We start from the raw sequence: 17,702 nt of genomic DNA, 5'->3' as shown, positions 1-17,702 counted from the left end.
TGGTGAAGCGTTTGTGTTGACAGTTGCTTAAATGGCGCTGATGTCACTTGTGTGTGTGTGTGTGTAACAGGAAGAGTAACGACGAGACTCTGAAGGAGAGGCGGAAGGTGACCAGTCTGCTCAACATGATGGAGCCAAGTCTCCTGCAGTTCTACATCTCCCGCCAGTGGCTGAACAAATTCAGAACCTTCGCTGAGCCAGGACCCATCTCCAACCATGACTTCCTGTGTGCCCATGGAGGTGAGGACCACTCTTATGAAGATCTAGGCATTTCCCACTCGTCCATTATAAAGTATTTTATACACCACAGATATGACTCCACACCAGATATAATTGCAGATTCTACCAGCTTTACAGAAGTCAAGTGCTGCCACATCCTTTTCACTGATTATGTTTGTTTTTTACTCTCTTCCTCTCCTTTTCACTTAAAAAGTGCATTATGAGGTCAGCGAATAAATGCGAGTCTCTTCAAAGCATTTTCGTCCCCTTGATCTGATTTGTTTGAACTGAGTCAAATGAATTTGAAGGAAAAGATCTGACAGAGGAACAAAGATATAAGAAATTCCCTATGAATTATTTATAAATCTGGCATTCTGTTTCGTGTTGACTTTCAGGGGACAGATGCTAATTTTTTGTCATATAAGTATGACACCTTATTTTTCTTCTTCTCCAACAGGAATTCCACCAAATAAAGACTCATCTGTCGACGATCTTGTTATGATGCTTCCCCAAAATGTATGGGACCATCTGTATAGCAGGTAAAAATTGTAAACTGCTCTTTTCATAACTTCCAGTGGAAGTTCAGTTTCTTATTAAATGCTAATTGGTGGCTCGTTGTGGAATAGGTATGGAGGCGGCCCAGCTGTCAATCACTTGTATGTCTGCCACACCTGCCAGAATGAGATCGAGAAGCTGGAAAAACGCCGCAAGAATGAGCTGGACATGTTTGTTCGGGTAGGAGCCGCAGTCACATTCTATATTAAGAGGACATGTAGAGTGAAAAACATCTGTTCTTTTTGGGTTGGTCTAACGCCTGCACTGTTATCTGGGCTCTTAATATGTGCACAGACACACAACCACCAACACCCTCTCATGGTGCGTTCACACCAGACGCGAATGAAGCGTTAAGTGCGAGTGATTTACATGTTAAGTCAATGCAAAGACGCGAATAGACATCCTGCGGCGCAATTCGTGCGAATGAGGCGGCGCAAATTGAGCGTTTCGGGCGTTTGATCGTGCAAGTTGAAAAATCTGAACTTTAGCGGATATTCGCGCCGTGTTAACCAGTCAGGAGCTTGCTCTAGTAGTGACGTGATTACGAGCGGAGGCAGAAATCCGAAATAACAGAGGACAAAATCATTGTCGCTGTATGTGGATACCCGGAGCTGTACCATAGACCAAAGATTACCTGTTAGATTTACCCAAAACGAATTATATCTTATGTTTATCCACTACAGAGACATCAGAGCCAGTGGCAAATGTCAGAAGGACTAGCCGAGGTTATGCTCCTCTCTTCGGGATACATGAGCACAAGCGCCCAGTGATCGCCTGGAGCTCACGGCTCCGAAATCAGCGAAGCACATTTTCAAATAGGCGCTGTTTTTAGAAATAAACCGCAGATTTGAGTTTTAAATAACTACATTCTCGGCTGAAATACACGCGTCCAGTGTTTCCATAGCACATAAAGTGCAACTACCCTCTCAACAAAATTCATGACAGCCATTTCGCAACGAGACTGGAGCCGCCTGCAGAAGCCCCTCCCATGACGCAAATTTGCATCTGTTGCATCACGAATGAAGCGAGTAAACTGAAAATGTTCAAGCGTCCAACTACGCGCGATTTATTCGCGCAAGTTGCGTCTGGTGTGAACGCACTGTCAGACTGAGAACAGAAGTGTGCCCCCTGCCCCTCGCCCCCAAAATTGTGCTCATTATTAATGCATGCGAACAAAAGTACTTAAACTAAGCAAAGCATCTCTGGCTGAAATCAAGTTAAGGCCAAATAAAGGAGGCTAAATGACTGATAATATACTTTCATGTAGTTATGCGCCTTTATCAAAATGCTCTCCGATACCAGATGATAACCAGTCATTTAGGGTTGCAAGTAATGATTAATGTCACCATTGATTAATTTGTGATTCGTGTTTTGGGCAGCTTGAATCTTACACCTTTCCCACAGCAGCTTACAATGTAGCCTCTGCTATTTTTCATATTCGTTTTCTTCATAGAAATGCATTATTCCCTACTTTAAAGAGCCGTGACTGGTGAATGTTTTCACTATACTATTTCCATTATAGATTGTTATCGATTTGTTTTTGTAGCCCTGAAACGGATAATTGTTTTCATGTTATGATTAATAACGTCTAAGTGGCTGATATTCAATTTCTGTAACTTTTTGTTTAAAGAAATTACAACTAAAGATCAAATCAATTGTTTTATCTACAGTACCAGTTTTTTTCCATTTGCCTGCTTTAAGACATGCTTATTTTGGGTGTTAAAGGGGTCATCGGATGCCCATTTTCCACAAGTTGATAATCCTTAATGGTCTTAATGAAAAGTCTATAACATAATTTGGATAAACTTTCTCAGTAGTAGTGTAAAACAACACCCTGTCGAAAACAGCTCTGTTCACAGCGACCTGTTTCAGTGCATGTCCCTTTAAATGCTAATGAGCTCTGCTCACCCCGCCCCTCTCTTCCATGGGGTGACGAGGAATTCTCTGAGAGACTGATAACTTTAGCAGCATTCGTCGCGGAACTTGCTAACTAGCACATTATAAGGAAAGGCGATTTGCAAAGATTCATAAAAAAACCTTATACTCACTTCTTCTGTAGATGAAGCTGGATCACGAATGATTCGTGATGTCTTTTCTCAAAATGAATATACATTTTTTTTTTTTTCCTGTACGTTACAATGTAATACAACCTGTAGCATTTCAAACGATTGATTGATTGGTTTTATTTTTATGTAGTTAGAGTAATAGAGAATTGGAATCTCAAACACTTATCAGTTATTGGCCATAACGCGAAATGGCCAGAACCAGAAATGTTTCTAGTTACCTATTTAGTAAATGACTAAATTTACATTGTGTTAGACGGTATAAAAGGCTCAAGATGCAGGTGCAACAATGAAAGGTCTCTGACTAGTGCATGTTCACCTAGAAAAATGATAGAAAAGCAGCACGGTACAATGCGAAAACACATTCAGTGTGAACGGTCCTATAGGAAGCAGTAACTTATGTAAGCCATAGACAGCAATGTAGCTCACTAGGATTTGGAACAGAGCTTCTGTCTCAGTTTATGGTGTTATTGTTTGGCTGCATATTTGATGAAAAAACGCTCTGGTAATGGTCTCTGACTCTTCATGGTTTTTTTTCTCTTTCCCCATCTTTGCTCTCCTTCATGTAGCTCAATAAGGCGTTTCAGGAGGAGGAGTCTCCTGTGGTGATATACTGTATCAGCATGCAGTGGTTCCGGGAATGGGAAGGCTTTGTCAAAGGCAAGGACATTGGTAAGTCATTTCTCATCCCTGCTGCTGATACTTCTAAAGTATCTGAAAGTTTGAAATGAAATATTAGCATTATGTTTTGCAGTTATTGCTGACTAAGGAGTTCTTGAAGAATTTCATGATATATATTTATATATATATTTTTTTTTTTTTTTTTTTTTTTTTTTTTTTTGCTTTTCTCATTTGGGGTATTTGGTGTGTTTCTGATGATCTTGTATCTTACAGACCCACCAGGACCAATTGATAACTCCAAGATTGCTATAAATAAAAATGGACACATCACATTAAAGCCAGGTAATGTTTACCATCAGGATGTTTTATTTTTATTTATATTTTTTTACATTTGTCAGGTCTTTTGAAGTCACCATAAAACAGAATTTGTAATCCATTTTGCTTCCTCGATATGGTGTATTTCCAAGCTAAACTGAAGAACCAATTCTATCATGTCGTTCTAAAGCGCTATTATTTTCTTTGAAACATACAATAGTGTTTAATGTTGTTTGATCCTGAAAGTTCCTCAAAATATTTTTAAAGTTCAATAACATGAAGACAAGTCATTTTTGAGTGAACTCTCCTTTTAGGAAAGTAAATCAGGTAAATATTATGTTTAGTTTTTCATTATCACTGAACAATAATGAAATTAAACTGATGATTTTGCTCAAAAGTTATAATTGTGATTATTAGTCACAACTGTTTTTAAGAAATGTATTTTTACATTTAATCAGATTTATTGCACTTTCACATTAGCACAAACCAAGGGAATGTTAATTCATACGCAGGGTTTATTTGACCTCCTCTAGTTTTGTATATTGTGTGAAAGAACCAAAAGCCATTCGCCTTATTAGATGTCAGAGTACTATCAGAATGAATTTGAAACTAATATTTCAAGGTAAAAAAACCTTATGAAACGTCTCTCAAAAATGAAAACCGTAAAATTCCTATTATTAAAATAATTTTGAATCCTGGTAAAGGGATAGTGCACCTAAAAATTCAATTCTGTCATCTTATTTACCCTCAAATTTTGCAAACCTGTATGAGTTTATTTCTTATTTTGAATACAAAGGAAGAGATTTAAAATGATGTTGGTAGCTAACGGTAGCCGTTGACCTAAAGTATTTTTTTCCTTACTATAGAAGTCAATGGCTACCGTCAGCTATTTGGTTACCGACATTTTTCAAAATCCAGGCTGTGCCAATATCGCAGTTGATTATGCTTAATTAATCGAGAGAAGCAGAAATCGTGATTGAATACGATTAATTATTCAGCCCTGCATTTAGTAGTGTACCTATCATTAGCACATTTGCTCAAAAAACATGCGTTTTGCTTCTTTGCTGCTTTGACAGGTGCCGATTCTGGTCAGATATCTGAAGAGACCTGGAACTTCCTCTATTCCATTCACGGAGGAGGGCCGGTGGTGACCGTGCGGCCCAGCGTCAGCCATCAGGAGGCCGAAACTTCCCAGGCAGAGGAGAAGATCGAAGTGGAGACACGCTCAGTGTAGCTGTGCTGCGATGCTGCTGGAACGCAAGGGGACCGAGAAACACTTATTTTGCATTTCACTCTTGTTTTCAAGCATTCAAGCAAAGGACCTTACAGCTTCACCTCAGCATACACACTTCTGCCACACACTCTATACCCTTTATGACTGTTCCTTAAAGCAGATGGATGGATTAAACTTCCTCCAGTGTGCTTTATATTTGTATATATCATGCATATCTGTTTCCTCTTGACACTAGAAGCCAATTAGACTTAAGGCACAGTTTCATAGTCCATTAATGCATTTGATTTCTATGTGCAGCTGCGTTCATGACAGTTTTTGCTTCGCCCAAACCAAATGGCCTATGATTTGTGTACACCAAAACTGCATCCATAGATATTTTTGAGGCACTGCCTCGATTAAGAAAACGAAAGAATATGTCGTCTTAGTGGATGAAAACTTCATGGTTTGGGTATGAAGGGATACTAAATGCTACGTAGTCTCAGGAAAGAATATTTTTGTTTTTGCACTGTACTGTAGATTCAAAAGCGTGCATGCTTCAGGTCTGATGTTCGATATGTATTTGAATGTACTAGTACTTAAATAACACACAATCCTGCACTAAATGTTATTTATTCCAGAGGGGTATGATTATTCTGGCATTCATGGACGTTTTCTTTGTTCGAAAATGATTCAACGAGCTAAATCTAAGCAGAATGCACGCTAATAGGAATGATGTGGCACATTATGCTGGCAAGAAAATCAATTCCTCATTTTTATTTGTGTTGCATAGTTGTGCCGCTCGGTTGCATGGAGATGCAAACAATAAGGTGCACATTTGAACACATCGATGGCTGTCTTGTTTAAAAATGCTATGTGAAAGAAAAAAATCAGATCCTGCTGCCTCACGTGTACTTTTCAAGGCATTATTTAATGTATAGAAGGATGTGATGTCGTTTTTCAATATTAATTGTCCGCAGAGAAGAAAGCTGTATCTGAGTGGCTACTATTAAATCAGAAACTTATGCTGTCGATATCTGTCATCATTCTTATGTTCTGAAATTCAAGAAATGTATATTTGTTCAATTGCTCTGTGAATGGATACATTTCACAGAAACACATCCAGGTAGTATTTCTCCCCAAAATCAATTAAAAATATTATACATTATTAATTTGAAAATAGAAAAGGATGCATATTTAGGACATTTTGACAGGAAAATTAAGCAAATTTCCACCCAAGTTCTCAAAGCGTCCAGATATTTTGTGTGGTTTTCTTAATTTCAGTTAATTTTATGGTTTTCTTTACTGCAAAAACAGGAAAAATCCTTGTGCAAGGGACTCCCATCCTAAAATTCAAAAGCCATTTAGATTTTGTATAAAAAAAAATATACTGCAAAAAAATTATATTATGAACATTATTCTATTCATTGTAGTGCTGTTAGGCATGCTATTTATTTTCATATTTTATTAAAATAATTTATTTCATTTTTTTTTATTTTAATCTAAATGTTTTTCTCAAACATTTCCATGGACCCCTTAGCACTCCCTGGGGCTTCCCGGACTCCAATTTGAAAACCCCTTCATAGAAAATGTTTGAAAATACAGTGATGGCACTGTCTTACAAGTCGAGCCATTCTTTTGATTGTGAACTTAATTCACTGACCTCAGCCCGACACACAATTAAAGTAGTTTACTGAGCCCTAAATGGCACTGGTGCAATCTAGCCATTATTTGCATCAATAGTTCATTCTTCAGTACAATATGCTGCTCCTCGTCAGGCTGAAATGCTCGGTCAGATCAGTGCTGACAGCAGAGCTCTTGAGAGCCGGTCATTATGAAAGCAGCGAGCGTGTGGGCCGCGGCTGCTGTCCTGTACAGTATCGCAGTGAGCGGGATTGTGGGATTCACAGCAGCACCGAGAGAGGAAAAAAACATGGCGGCTGCCGAATGTGCAGCAAACGATTTGCGGAAGTGAGGTAAGTGTAATTCTGTAGCTTCATAAACCCTTTTACATTGAATTATCAGTCACTCAAGTCCAATTCCCCGACTTTATCTCGAAGTTAAAGCAGACTCTGCTTCAGGAACCGCTCCGGTTGTGGCGGTTCGAGCGGATTTGATGGGCAAAGTTGTTGCGGCTGATCAGTTGTGTATGTTCACGCTGCCCCCGCTCCTCTGCACTGTTCCACGCTAGCCTGTTAGCTTCCACATTTAGGCCCGTTTATCTTCAAAAGTCATTTACTCACTTGCTCTGCTGTTGGCGTTTATTTGACACCGAGGCACAGCATTTTTTTAGTTCGGTAACAAGTGTTATGAATGTGCGTTAAATAGGGTGCGCCAAATTCGTTAGCATTAGCATGCTAAAGTGAGTCTGTATCATCTTTATTAGCGCTCTTAGCCAAAATGCTAATTAGTGGCCGAGTTGTTGAAAAATAAACCGTTTTTTCTCATTGTTGCGTGGTTATGTACACAATGAATATGTGTTGTTATTTGTAGCGCGAAATGAGTGGAATTGCGCATCTTGTGAATGCAGTAACGTTAGTTAGCGGGTGAGCTAATAAAACCCTGCGGACACATTTGTTTTGTTCAGTTAAACGGTTAGTTGTGTTTTAAAACCATATGTTTTATTAAAAGATGTCATGAGGTGCGTGAAGCAAGCGTGTTGCATTGGAGACTAATTCAGAATTGAGAAGTCACCGGAGCTGGAGAAACTTGCACCGGGGTGTTTGGGAGGCAGCCGGGCTGCACACATCATGCCGAGCCGCGGATGCGGTGTTGCCGGAGAGGCCCGTTAAATGCATTTGAAGGAGAAAATGTTTCTTCTCACGACTATTCTAGATACATAACGGTGAGTTAATAATCTGCAGTAGTGCTTAAAACACTTTGTTTGTTAGTGTGTCAGGTTTATAAGCGCAAACCCGTTTCTGAGGAAAACATCACATTCTGAGAACAGGTTTTAAATGAGGGTTCATCATTTCTCAGTCACGGAGCCAAACTGGTTTCTCTGAAACCACTGCGACGAGCAATTTAGAAAACGTGCTGACTGCTGAGCTGCACAGAGGGCTAGCGCTTTCCTCCGCGTTGTCATTTGGACTGGGCTGGAGTGTTTCGCGACGAGAGTTCATTGGCGAGCACGTGTCAATTTAAAGTTCTTCGCCACGCGCGCGAGCTGCACGATTATTCAGGAAGTATTATTAAATTCTTAACGCGTGCTGCGCAAGGCGCGAGCTGCAGAATGACAACCTCATATTTCAAGTTTAAAAGCAGTTGGGGGGATGAGCTTGGCACCTGCCAGCGACTGAGGTAGTAGTGTCTCTTCTTGTTTAGACAAAATTGTGTCGATTATAATATGCCCATTATTTCTTTGATTAATTGGACGAAAACAAATCCCAAAATAAAACATTTAAATCTATTCCTTCCAAAATTCCACATCCTCTCTAATGTTCTCAAAATATTATGCAATTTGAAGGCATAGTGAATGTAGGCTATGTGCAAAAATGGTCAAATTGAAACTTGAGTTAAAATCTCTAAATTAAAACAAAGAGAAACAAAAGCACAGACTTTAACTTGTACAAGGTATGAGGAACCCACATTTACTTATGTCAACATATTACATGTATACTCCATTACAATAGACCCTTTCCTGTCACTGGTCTCAAAAATAATAAAATTACTTGTGTTAATATCATTACGCTTAATATCTAACAAGAAATAGTTTAGAAAAAATTAAATTATGCTAACAATATAAACATAAAATGTAAGTGCTGAGGAAAATGTTTCAAATGCATTAAACAACACACATTTGCCAGAGCGCCTGTGACACATTCTGATATTTAGGACAACTTAGGTTGTGCACTTTTGCCGCAACAGGTCACTATGTTTTTATTTTTTTTCCAGATGCTTTTTGTCCATAGAAATGTTACTTGATTAATAAAAATGCATATTTGAAGTATTGGTAAATTGAATTGCAGTGTGTTTCCATGCGTTTATTGTAGAGTCTCTTTATGAGAATATTAAAGCTATAGTTAATTCCAAAATAAAAATCTTGTCATTATTTAGACTAGAAATTCCTTGCCTTAGCTTAACTCTTATTTACCTTCATGTTTACATTCATAAACGGTGGATTTATTTGCTGTGACATCATTGATGTGCCGTAAACGAACAAGACGAGCCATTGTATACTGATTTAAATTTCAGTGCAATTCAGGAAGACTTGAAATAGTGCACAAGTCATATAGACTACTTTGCTGATGCTTTTGTAGTATCCCCTCCAAAAGATGAATGACACACTGGTTTGGAACAATGTGAGGATAAGTACATAATGTGTGAATTACTCTTTCTACTTTTAACTGTCCAGCTTTGTCTTGGGACAATGCCAGGCGACACGAAGCATCTCCATTGGCTGTCATAAGAACAATGAGAGCCGCTGCACAGATGGGCTGCTGGGGTCTCAGTGATTCCTCTAGTGTGTGTTTAGTGTTAACTAATGCAAGCTGTAATCTGGAGATTCTGGTTCTGTTCAAATTGAACAAGGTCAGAACTGACATCTCTATTTGTAATTAATTATTTTAGATTTTGAGTTCAAATTTATTAGCTGATTTTATTTCAAATATATTTATGTATTGTCATGTTTAACTTCACATCCTGATTTTTTTATTTTTTTTGGAAGTTTGCTAAGGCAACTTGCTTGAAGCACTGCTTTAATAAAGTTGATGCTAGTGAATTTTCTGATTTTAGAGCGTGTTCTGTTACATCACCCATTGTAGTCCATTTAAGGTTTTACTCCTTTAAATCAGGACAAGCAACCTAACCTTCACTTACTCATATTTGACTTCCCAGATAACTTAATGATGCACACATGACTCATGTCAGAAGGGTTGTAGTGTGTGTGATGACATTAGTGGTGACTCCTCCATTAACAAAAGTTTTTCCCCTTTCATTTTACAATCATGATGACTATAATCGTCCTTCAAAAAAAAAAAAAAAATTTTTTTTCAGATCAGTAAATTGCAATAAATGAGTGGACAGGGATAAGACAAAGGTTTCCTTTATATATTGAGCTAGATCTATCAGCCTGTATCTGTTTGTTCCCGTTCAAACCACAGGTCTGGATTTGCTGTATGTAAAAAAAGGTATTTTTTAGAGAGAGGAAAATAGAATCTAGTAGTTAAACTGACATGGGTAGTAATGGAAAATGATGTTTTCTAACCGTTTTAGTGCTTTTAGTATTCAGGCCTGAACTACCCCTTCTGTCTGTTTTCCGTCTTGTTTTTTTATATGCATGGTTAAATCCCATTAGACACTCACCAGGAGGCTTCAGTGGAGTGTGAATAAGGGATGCATGTAAGTCTGTCCTCAGGTGCCTCTCATTTCTCAAGCAAAACTAATGTCAGCAGTGTGAAATCTTATTCAAAGCCTCTCGTCATTCAGATCACACTAACGGTACATGGCAGTCAGTGATTGTGCAGACTGAAGAATGTGGTGTGGTGTTTAGTGTCCTTTGTAATGTGAATGATCTAGAGCTATGGTTTCATAAAAACTGTTTTTTTTTTCTTCAAGGACAGACTGTTTGGAAGTGTTCTGGATGTATATAAAACCTAAAATTATCTCTTTTTTTCCTACTACCATATGTCCTAGATGTATCCTCTTGCACGGCCTTAGCAGACTGGAGGCAATTGAGAAATTTGATATGGTGTAATCTAATTTGTCACACTTCAAGCTTCTGTTTGACTTACCAGACTAATTATTGAGTAATGCAGACGACAGTACCAGCCCAGTGCTCTCTTCAGTCTCCTGTGAAGCCCCCCAGATGAAATGTGGTGTATTTTTGCTGCTGCTTTGCAGAATTTTTGCATAACTGTCCCCATATCAATATATCATATTCTGTAAGCACTGGTCTTTGGACTGACTGCTTCATTTGTCATACTCCGGGTCCAAAATTAGCTTTTTGCACGTATGCTGATGGCTGGTGAATTGAGAAAATACACCATGAAATGTTATTTTGAGTTGTGTATCTTTCTTTCTTTCTTTCTTTCTTTTTCAATTAATAATGGGACGTTTTAAAACATTTAAAGGAATCCTTCACCCAAAAATAAATTGTCAGCACTCACCCTCATGTCATTCCAAACCCATAAGAGTTTTGTTAATCTTTGAAACACAAATGAAGATATTTTTAATGAAACCTGAGAAATTTATGTCCCTCAATTGAAAGTCCATTTCGCCAAAATTTGTTGTGTTGAAAAATCATAAAGACATTTTGAAAGTAATAAAGAATTGAGTGGTTAAATCGAAGTCATGATTGCTACATAGGAACCAATTTAATAGGTGTTTATTCACATATAAACATTGATCAGTGCACATAAAGAACATCAATATGGTAAACAGAAGCTTAAACATGCTTTCTTGATCCTCAATAGGTCTGTCTTTGTGTCACACAAACCCTTTAAACTTCAATTTACCATATATGATCTGTGTGTTTTGTTCATTGTTTATATGTGAATAAAAGCCTAAATGAAATCTGTTAGATTAAATATTTAGAATTACTAAAAAAAATATATATATATTTTTTTTATGTTTTTTTAGTTAGAAAAGAATATTTGTGACATTGCAGGTCATTGCATCACAGATAGCAGCATGCAAAATAAACTTATGTCTATCACAAAAATGTGAAGACTTCTCATACATATATATTTTTTTGGTGGTTTGGAATATTGCCAGGAATATTCTACGTACGTTTCATTTTATTGAGTTTGGGAAAAGAAAAGAAAAAAAAAAAAACTATGAACTTTTGATTGGGAAAACATTTCTGTTTTTCTTAGTTGACCATTTGATTTGAATCAGATGTGAGATGAAGGATCCAGTTATACATCATTTGTTTGCATTCTGCTCCATCTTGCACAGTTGAGTGGTCAAGCCTTTCAAAGTGTTGATCACGAGTGTGTTGTATGGCCGTGTTTGGCAGTTGGACCTCTTTTCTAAGTGTTAAAAATCACTCACACAAGTCTGCTTGGACATGCATGTGCTGAAATCACTGGACAGTTCTAATAACAAAAATCCCTGTCCACAAAGCCACTACAGAACATGGATGTATACTTTGACTTGAAGACACATGACATACTTTGGCTTTACATCAGTAACATTTAGATTGTTATAATTCAGTTTACATCATGCAAATTTGCAGTCCCTAGAGTTACCAACCAACTTGCATTTTTGGCGCTTAATAATTGTTAGTTTTGGACTCTGCTCACAGGGTTCTGTGGAGCACTGACTGCTTCATTAGAGACACCCATGATCAGTCTTTCAGTTTGTGTTGTATTGGCCGTTGTTGAAAAGCACTTTTATAGCTCAGATAAGAAGCAGCTTAAATACAGACCATCCCCCGTCACATCTGCAGCTTTAGAAATGCACCAGGGTAAGCCTAGAGAGCACATGTGTGATAAGTAGATTGATAGCTTGTGGGAAACTCTCAGATAATATCTGAATATCAAACGTATTTACAGTAGATCATAGCTTGCCCGTTGGTTATTTCTCCAGTGGTGTATGTTTGACACCGTTTTACCAAACCCAAAGACCGTGAGAGCAAGAGAGAAGAACTTGCGATAAAGATTTTCCTCTGAATTTTTGCACATTAAAGATCAGTTGTGAGAATCTTGTTTGTGATGTTTGCTCATGCGTGATCACTATAACTATTGTACACACCCCCATAAGTAATAAATTATAGATCATAATTGAGCAGCATTCTAGGGAATTCTGTCTTTAACTAGTTGCATAACAGCGCTTTGGCATTGTGGTGGCAGCTTTTGCACAGGCACACATCAGTGATCACTCGTGTTTTCTCCAGAAATCTAATTCAATATATACAGAAATATTTTACACTAGCATAAAAAGTTATAAATAAAGACGTCTCTCTCTTTTTCCCGTGGATCTTCTGCTTAGAAACAATCCAGATATTCCATGAATGCACTCTTAATCTTGACACAATTCATTCTCTTCCTGTTCCGTCTCAATCCATTGACCCTCTGTGAAGGAACATCCAGTAAACGGATTATCTCACATCTTTAAACTTCAGCTAAAATGTTTCTCTTACCAATTTTTCCCATATTTGTCTCTTTGCTCCATCATGTGTTCATCTTTTTTGATCAATCATCTTCATGTGTTTTTTAAATATGGTACCGAGATGAAGTTATCTAGCTGGCTAAAAAATACAAGCTTTTACCGAAATGGCAAGAATGATTTGTGATTTATCCCAGAAGCTTTGGACAGAATGAGTTGAAAATTATAAACAGATCACTGTATGTTACTGTGTGCAGCAAAAATGTGTTTATGGATTTATAGCTGTCTGATTTATAGCCGTTTTTCTATCAATTTTTTTCTCCAGAAAAATTCTTATTCTTTTAAAAAAAAAAATAATAATTTTATATAAGCTGTAGGAATAGTCTCAAACCCTTATAACTTTGAATCTGAATGATATGTAATTATTCTCTCGTCATGTCCCTCAGGTGCCCACGTTCTGCTGCTGAGGAGAGAGCACCACGATGAGGAGATAGTAGGCACCCACCATAGTATGGCCGCATCCCGCTCTTCGCGTGTCACAAGATCATCAGTGGGGATAAATGGATTGGATGAGAACTTTTGTGGTCGTACCCTCAGGAACCGCAGCATCGCCCAGCCAGAAGAGAGCTCTACGCCTCCTGTGCCCAGAGCCCGCTCGCCCAAGAAGAAGCAGGACTGTCAACAGCACCAGCAGACCGGAGCACAGGTCGGAAAGGTAGCCGAGAGCAAAGCGGAGGGTGAAACATTGCCATTCTACGGAAAGCGAGGCTTGCCGAGCTCCGAGAAGGACGAGTCGGACAAATCGGACAATTGTGAGCGTCCTTGGGCCGGGGGTGGGCCGGAAGCCTCCCCCGCCCTGAAGAGGGCTAAACGCTGCCCTCGCTCAGGTGAATCGCAGGGGGTTGAGGAGGAACCTTCTCTCAAACCAGAGAGCCCTGATCCCGCTGCACCGAAGGAAAATGACGAGGGCACCAAATCGAACGTGTCCTCGGACCCTCCGCTCAGCCTCGACAAAGAGGCAGAGCAGAAAGAGGACAGCCCAGCAGGGGAGATCGCCCCTCTGCCGCAGTCTGGCGAGAAAGTCAAGGCCACCAACGGCCTCATTAAACTCCATAAGGAGGACTCAGAAGTTTCAGCCTTACCCCCGGAGCCCTGTGCCTCCCCTGCCATGCTTAACAACAGTCCTTCACTGTTAAATGGCAGCCAGGCTGCGCCCTCATCCCCCAACCCTATTGTGCCTTGTAGATCCCCTCATCCCAAGCAAGCCAATGAGTACGACAGCCCTCAGATTGACTGTGAGAGAAACTGCACACCCGAGGAAGCTGCCGAGGCCGTGCTGTCCCGAGAACCCGAGATGGAGGTAGAGGTGGACGTCGTAGGGGACGCCGGCCAGGCTCAGGACGAGCTCGCAAGAGAGGAGAGCACCAACGGCGGCTTTCAAGCTGAGCCGCAGGACCCTTCTGACAACTGCTTGAATATCTCAGGAGAAACGGCAGTGCTGACTGCCTCCCAGCTGCCTGCGGAGCCCCCCTCCTTCACAGAGCCTCAAGAACACCGATACACCCTGAGGACTTCACCGCGCCGCGCTGCCTTTGGTAGTGGGCTCAAAGCCAGCTCCCCCAAACCCAGTTCCCCGCACATAGACAATGGTTTGCTGAAGGAGGAGTCCATGCCGGTTCTTCTTTCCTCTGAGGACACCAGCTATAAAGACCTTCCCCACCATGCACTGGGGCTTTCTAGCGAGGCAGACACTGAACTCTCAGAGAAAGCAGGGGTCAGTGGAGAGGTCAGAGTGTTGGATAGTAGAGTGTCGAGATCCACCAAAGAGCTGCTGGCCGCTCAGGCTGAGGAAGATGAGGAGGAAGAAGAGGAGGATCCGGATGTCTACTATTTTGAGTCTGATCACTTGGCTCTCAAACACAACAAAGAGTATGTTCAGGTTTATGCTATCCCATCTGAAGTCATCAGTTCTGGTAAACCAATATGTGCTTTGTCTTTTAACCCTTTTTGTTTATTAATGTATCTTGGTCAATTCATTAATTCAAGTTTGCTGTGGCAATCATCATTGTTACTATTCCTCATATCGGGGGTTAATAATTAGAACAAACCCCAAACCCAAAGTATGAAACTTTAAAGGCATTGAACTACATCAGGAGGCCCAATTCCTGGAGATCTACAAACCTGCAGACTTCAGTCCCAACACTGCTCCAACACACTTTTCTGTAATTATCAAGTGCTATAAAGAGATTAACTAGCTGGTTCAATTGTGTTTGATCAGGGTTGGAGATTAACTTTGCAGGACAGTAGATCTCCAGGAACAGGATTAGGCACCCCTTAATGTACCCGAGCCACATCTAAAAAAATATCATACATCTTTAGCTGGTGGGATTTATTTGTACTTTTGCCAGTAACAAACTTCCTAGTACGCCCTAGTAGCAACCACATAACTCATTCTTAGCAGGGCCAAGGACTAGTACTTTTCAGGTCTTACTATTTCAATTTCCATATAGAGGGAATTCTCTAGCTTCATAAATCAAATTTCCTATTATTATATAATAGAGCTTTGCTTTAAAAGTAGTTGCAAACTGCATTGCTTTAACTTATGTCAGGTTTTGATTTGTCTAGCTGGCTCTTGTTTTTAGTCTTGTTTTGTCTTTTTTTAGTTTTCAGAGTGTTTGTGCCTTGTAATTTGAAGAGGTTGGCTCAGATAAACATCTTGGTGTTTTCCTGCTTAACTCTGCATACTTGTTTTCCGTAGCATAATTGTCGACTGCGCTAGCAAAAAATGAGCAACAGCTGCTGTAATCTCCAGGACGGTGGTAGGTAATAAGCGATGGAAGGCCTGCTGCTGGTGGTCAGGTTGTCCTGGGTCGTGCTCATTCAGCGTGTGCCCATCTCACAGTGTGAGTGCAGGGATCAGGAGCGGCCAACTGGATTGGATTGGCTTGTCAGTCAATAGAAACGAAAAGAGACTGCGGTCAAGTCAGTTTATGAGGCCTATATGAATTATTTATCTTTTTTGTTGTTATATTAAATCGTTCTCATTTCTTATCTGGGACAGTTTTTCTCCTGCATTTTAATTAGGATTTATTGTGTGCTTGACATACATTTAAATTATAGATATATTAATGCAAATTATATTTCTTGAAGAAGCAAATGAGGAGGTTTTGTTTGTGCAAAACTAGTCACCACAATGCCAAGGGGTTTTAGTTGCTAGTTCTTTAAAGCATTGCTGGTTGGTTCATAAGATGTTGCTTTTGGTGATCATTTAGAGGAGTAGTGTTCTACAACAAGCCTCAGATTTGAGGTCTTCAGTGATTTGGAGGTTTGTTGATATCCCTAAACAGAAGAATGAAAATAGTGATCGTGATGATAGCCTTAACGAGGTAGGCACCACACAATAAACATGCTCACATTGGCTACTGACTTGAAAAGATGTATGGGTGTAGTATTTAGTACAGGTTAATTGGCTAAGTACAGGTTAAAATGATCCAAAGCCCATATCACTATATGTTCTAGTTCTTGTCTGTTATAACTACGATCTGGTCTGCTTTTCAAATGGTTGACCTATAGGTGGCAGTGCATTGTCAGCCATTTGTCAGTTTTGGGCTCATTGCCATTGTTGGCTGCTTTCCCCAGCCTGCAGTGCTACATGCCTATCTTCAATGTGCATCTAAATCGAGAGGCCGTTAACAGCTCCTCTGCGGTCTAAGTTATTAAATGGCTAGGAAATTGAAGAAAAACTAATCAGTTGCCCTCAAGTAAGACAAATCAAATGGAGCAAGTTCTCTAAATGAATTCTTGTTGAGATGGCATGCTTGCTGTCATCAATTGGTTTTCATTCATGCCATGTTGGGCTAGATTGATTATACAAGGTCTGTTGAGCTTCTGAATAAGATTACTTCTAAGCAGTAGGCTGAATCTCCCGCTTAGAAGAGCATCTTTGTCTAATTCGCCCTTTTTTCCTATCTGCCTCTTTTTTTCGTGTTCCTATTTGTGGATCCTATTCTCCTGAGGGTGTGCAAGGAAAAGGTCAAAGCTCTGTAGCGCTCAGCCGATGCATATCTTCGTAACTAACGAGATGATTCTAGAAAAGCTTTTTCAAATGTGAGCTTCTGAATCCCTTGTAATATATTAGAGGCATAAAATCTTTTGTTTGTTTTTTTTTTCTTTTCCTTTTTTGAGAGAATTGAGAACGGAGTTATTGAAATTGTTACGTAACATGAACCTAATCGAGAAAAATTGTAATTTTGGTTACATTTTATTATAGAGCGCTTGTTATAGTGTAATTCTTCAATTAAAGGGATAGTTCATCCAAAAATGAAAATTCTGTCATTAATTACTCACCCTCATGTCGTTCCAAACCCATAACACCTTCGTTCATCTTTGGAACACAAATTAAGATATTGTCGATGGAATCTGAGAGCTCTCTGACCCTCCCATAGACAGCAATGATATTACCTCGTTCAACGCACAGAAACGTAGCAAGGACATCGGTAAAATAGTCCGTGTAACATCAGGGGTTCAACCGTAATTTGACGATGCTACGAGAATACTTTTTGTACACACAGAAAATAATAATAACGTAATTTATTCTGCAATTCTTTTCCCCGAGTTACCGTCTTCCACCATTTTGGAGAGTACCGCAGAACATAATCAACATAATAAGT

The 17,702-nt window shown here is 39.4% G+C and overlaps 2 protein-coding genes across 5 annotated transcripts in view; both read left to right on the top strand.

The window, feature by feature from the left end:
* LOC306881765 (ubiquitin carboxyl-terminal hydrolase 33-like) overlaps positions 1–6,016 on the top strand; it is a 28,234-nt gene extending 22,218 nt beyond the window's left edge. For all 3 annotated transcript variants that reach the window (XM_079436030.1, XM_079436031.1, XM_079436032.1), the window contains 6 exons: positions 71–240; positions 677–758; positions 846–954; positions 3,407–3,509; positions 3,732–3,800; positions 4,850–6,016. In XM_079436030.1, the coding sequence (XP_079292156.1) occupies positions 71–240; positions 677–758; positions 846–954; positions 3,407–3,509; positions 3,732–3,800; positions 4,850–5,007 (691 nt within the window). In that variant the 3' untranslated portion in view covers positions 5,008–6,016. The remainder of the gene's footprint in view (positions 1–70; positions 241–676; positions 759–845; positions 955–3,406; positions 3,510–3,731; positions 3,801–4,849) is intronic.
* Positions 6,017–6,785: 769 nt separating this feature from the next.
* Positions 6,786–17,702, top strand: part of LOC306881344 (ZZ-type zinc finger-containing protein 3-like) — a 30,829-nt gene continuing 19,912 nt past the window's right edge. The window contains exons 1-2 of one of the 2 annotated variants that reach the window (XM_079435399.1): positions 6,786–6,959; positions 13,479–14,961. In XM_079435399.1, coding sequence (XP_079291525.1) covers positions 13,544–14,961 — 1,418 coding nt within the window. In that variant the 5' untranslated portion in view covers positions 6,786–6,959; positions 13,479–13,543. The remainder of the gene's footprint in view (positions 6,960–13,478; positions 14,962–17,702) is intronic. The other variant, XM_079435400.1, reaches the window with a different exon arrangement.

The sequence above is a fragment of the Barbus barbus genome (assembly GCF_936440315.1).
Source record: "Barbus barbus genome assembly, chromosome: 15".
Classification (NCBI taxonomy): Eukaryota; Metazoa; Chordata; class Actinopteri; order Cypriniformes; family Cyprinidae; genus Barbus; species Barbus barbus.
The sequence above is the reverse complement of the archived record's forward strand: the minus strand, read 5'-3'. Positions and strand labels throughout refer to the sequence as shown.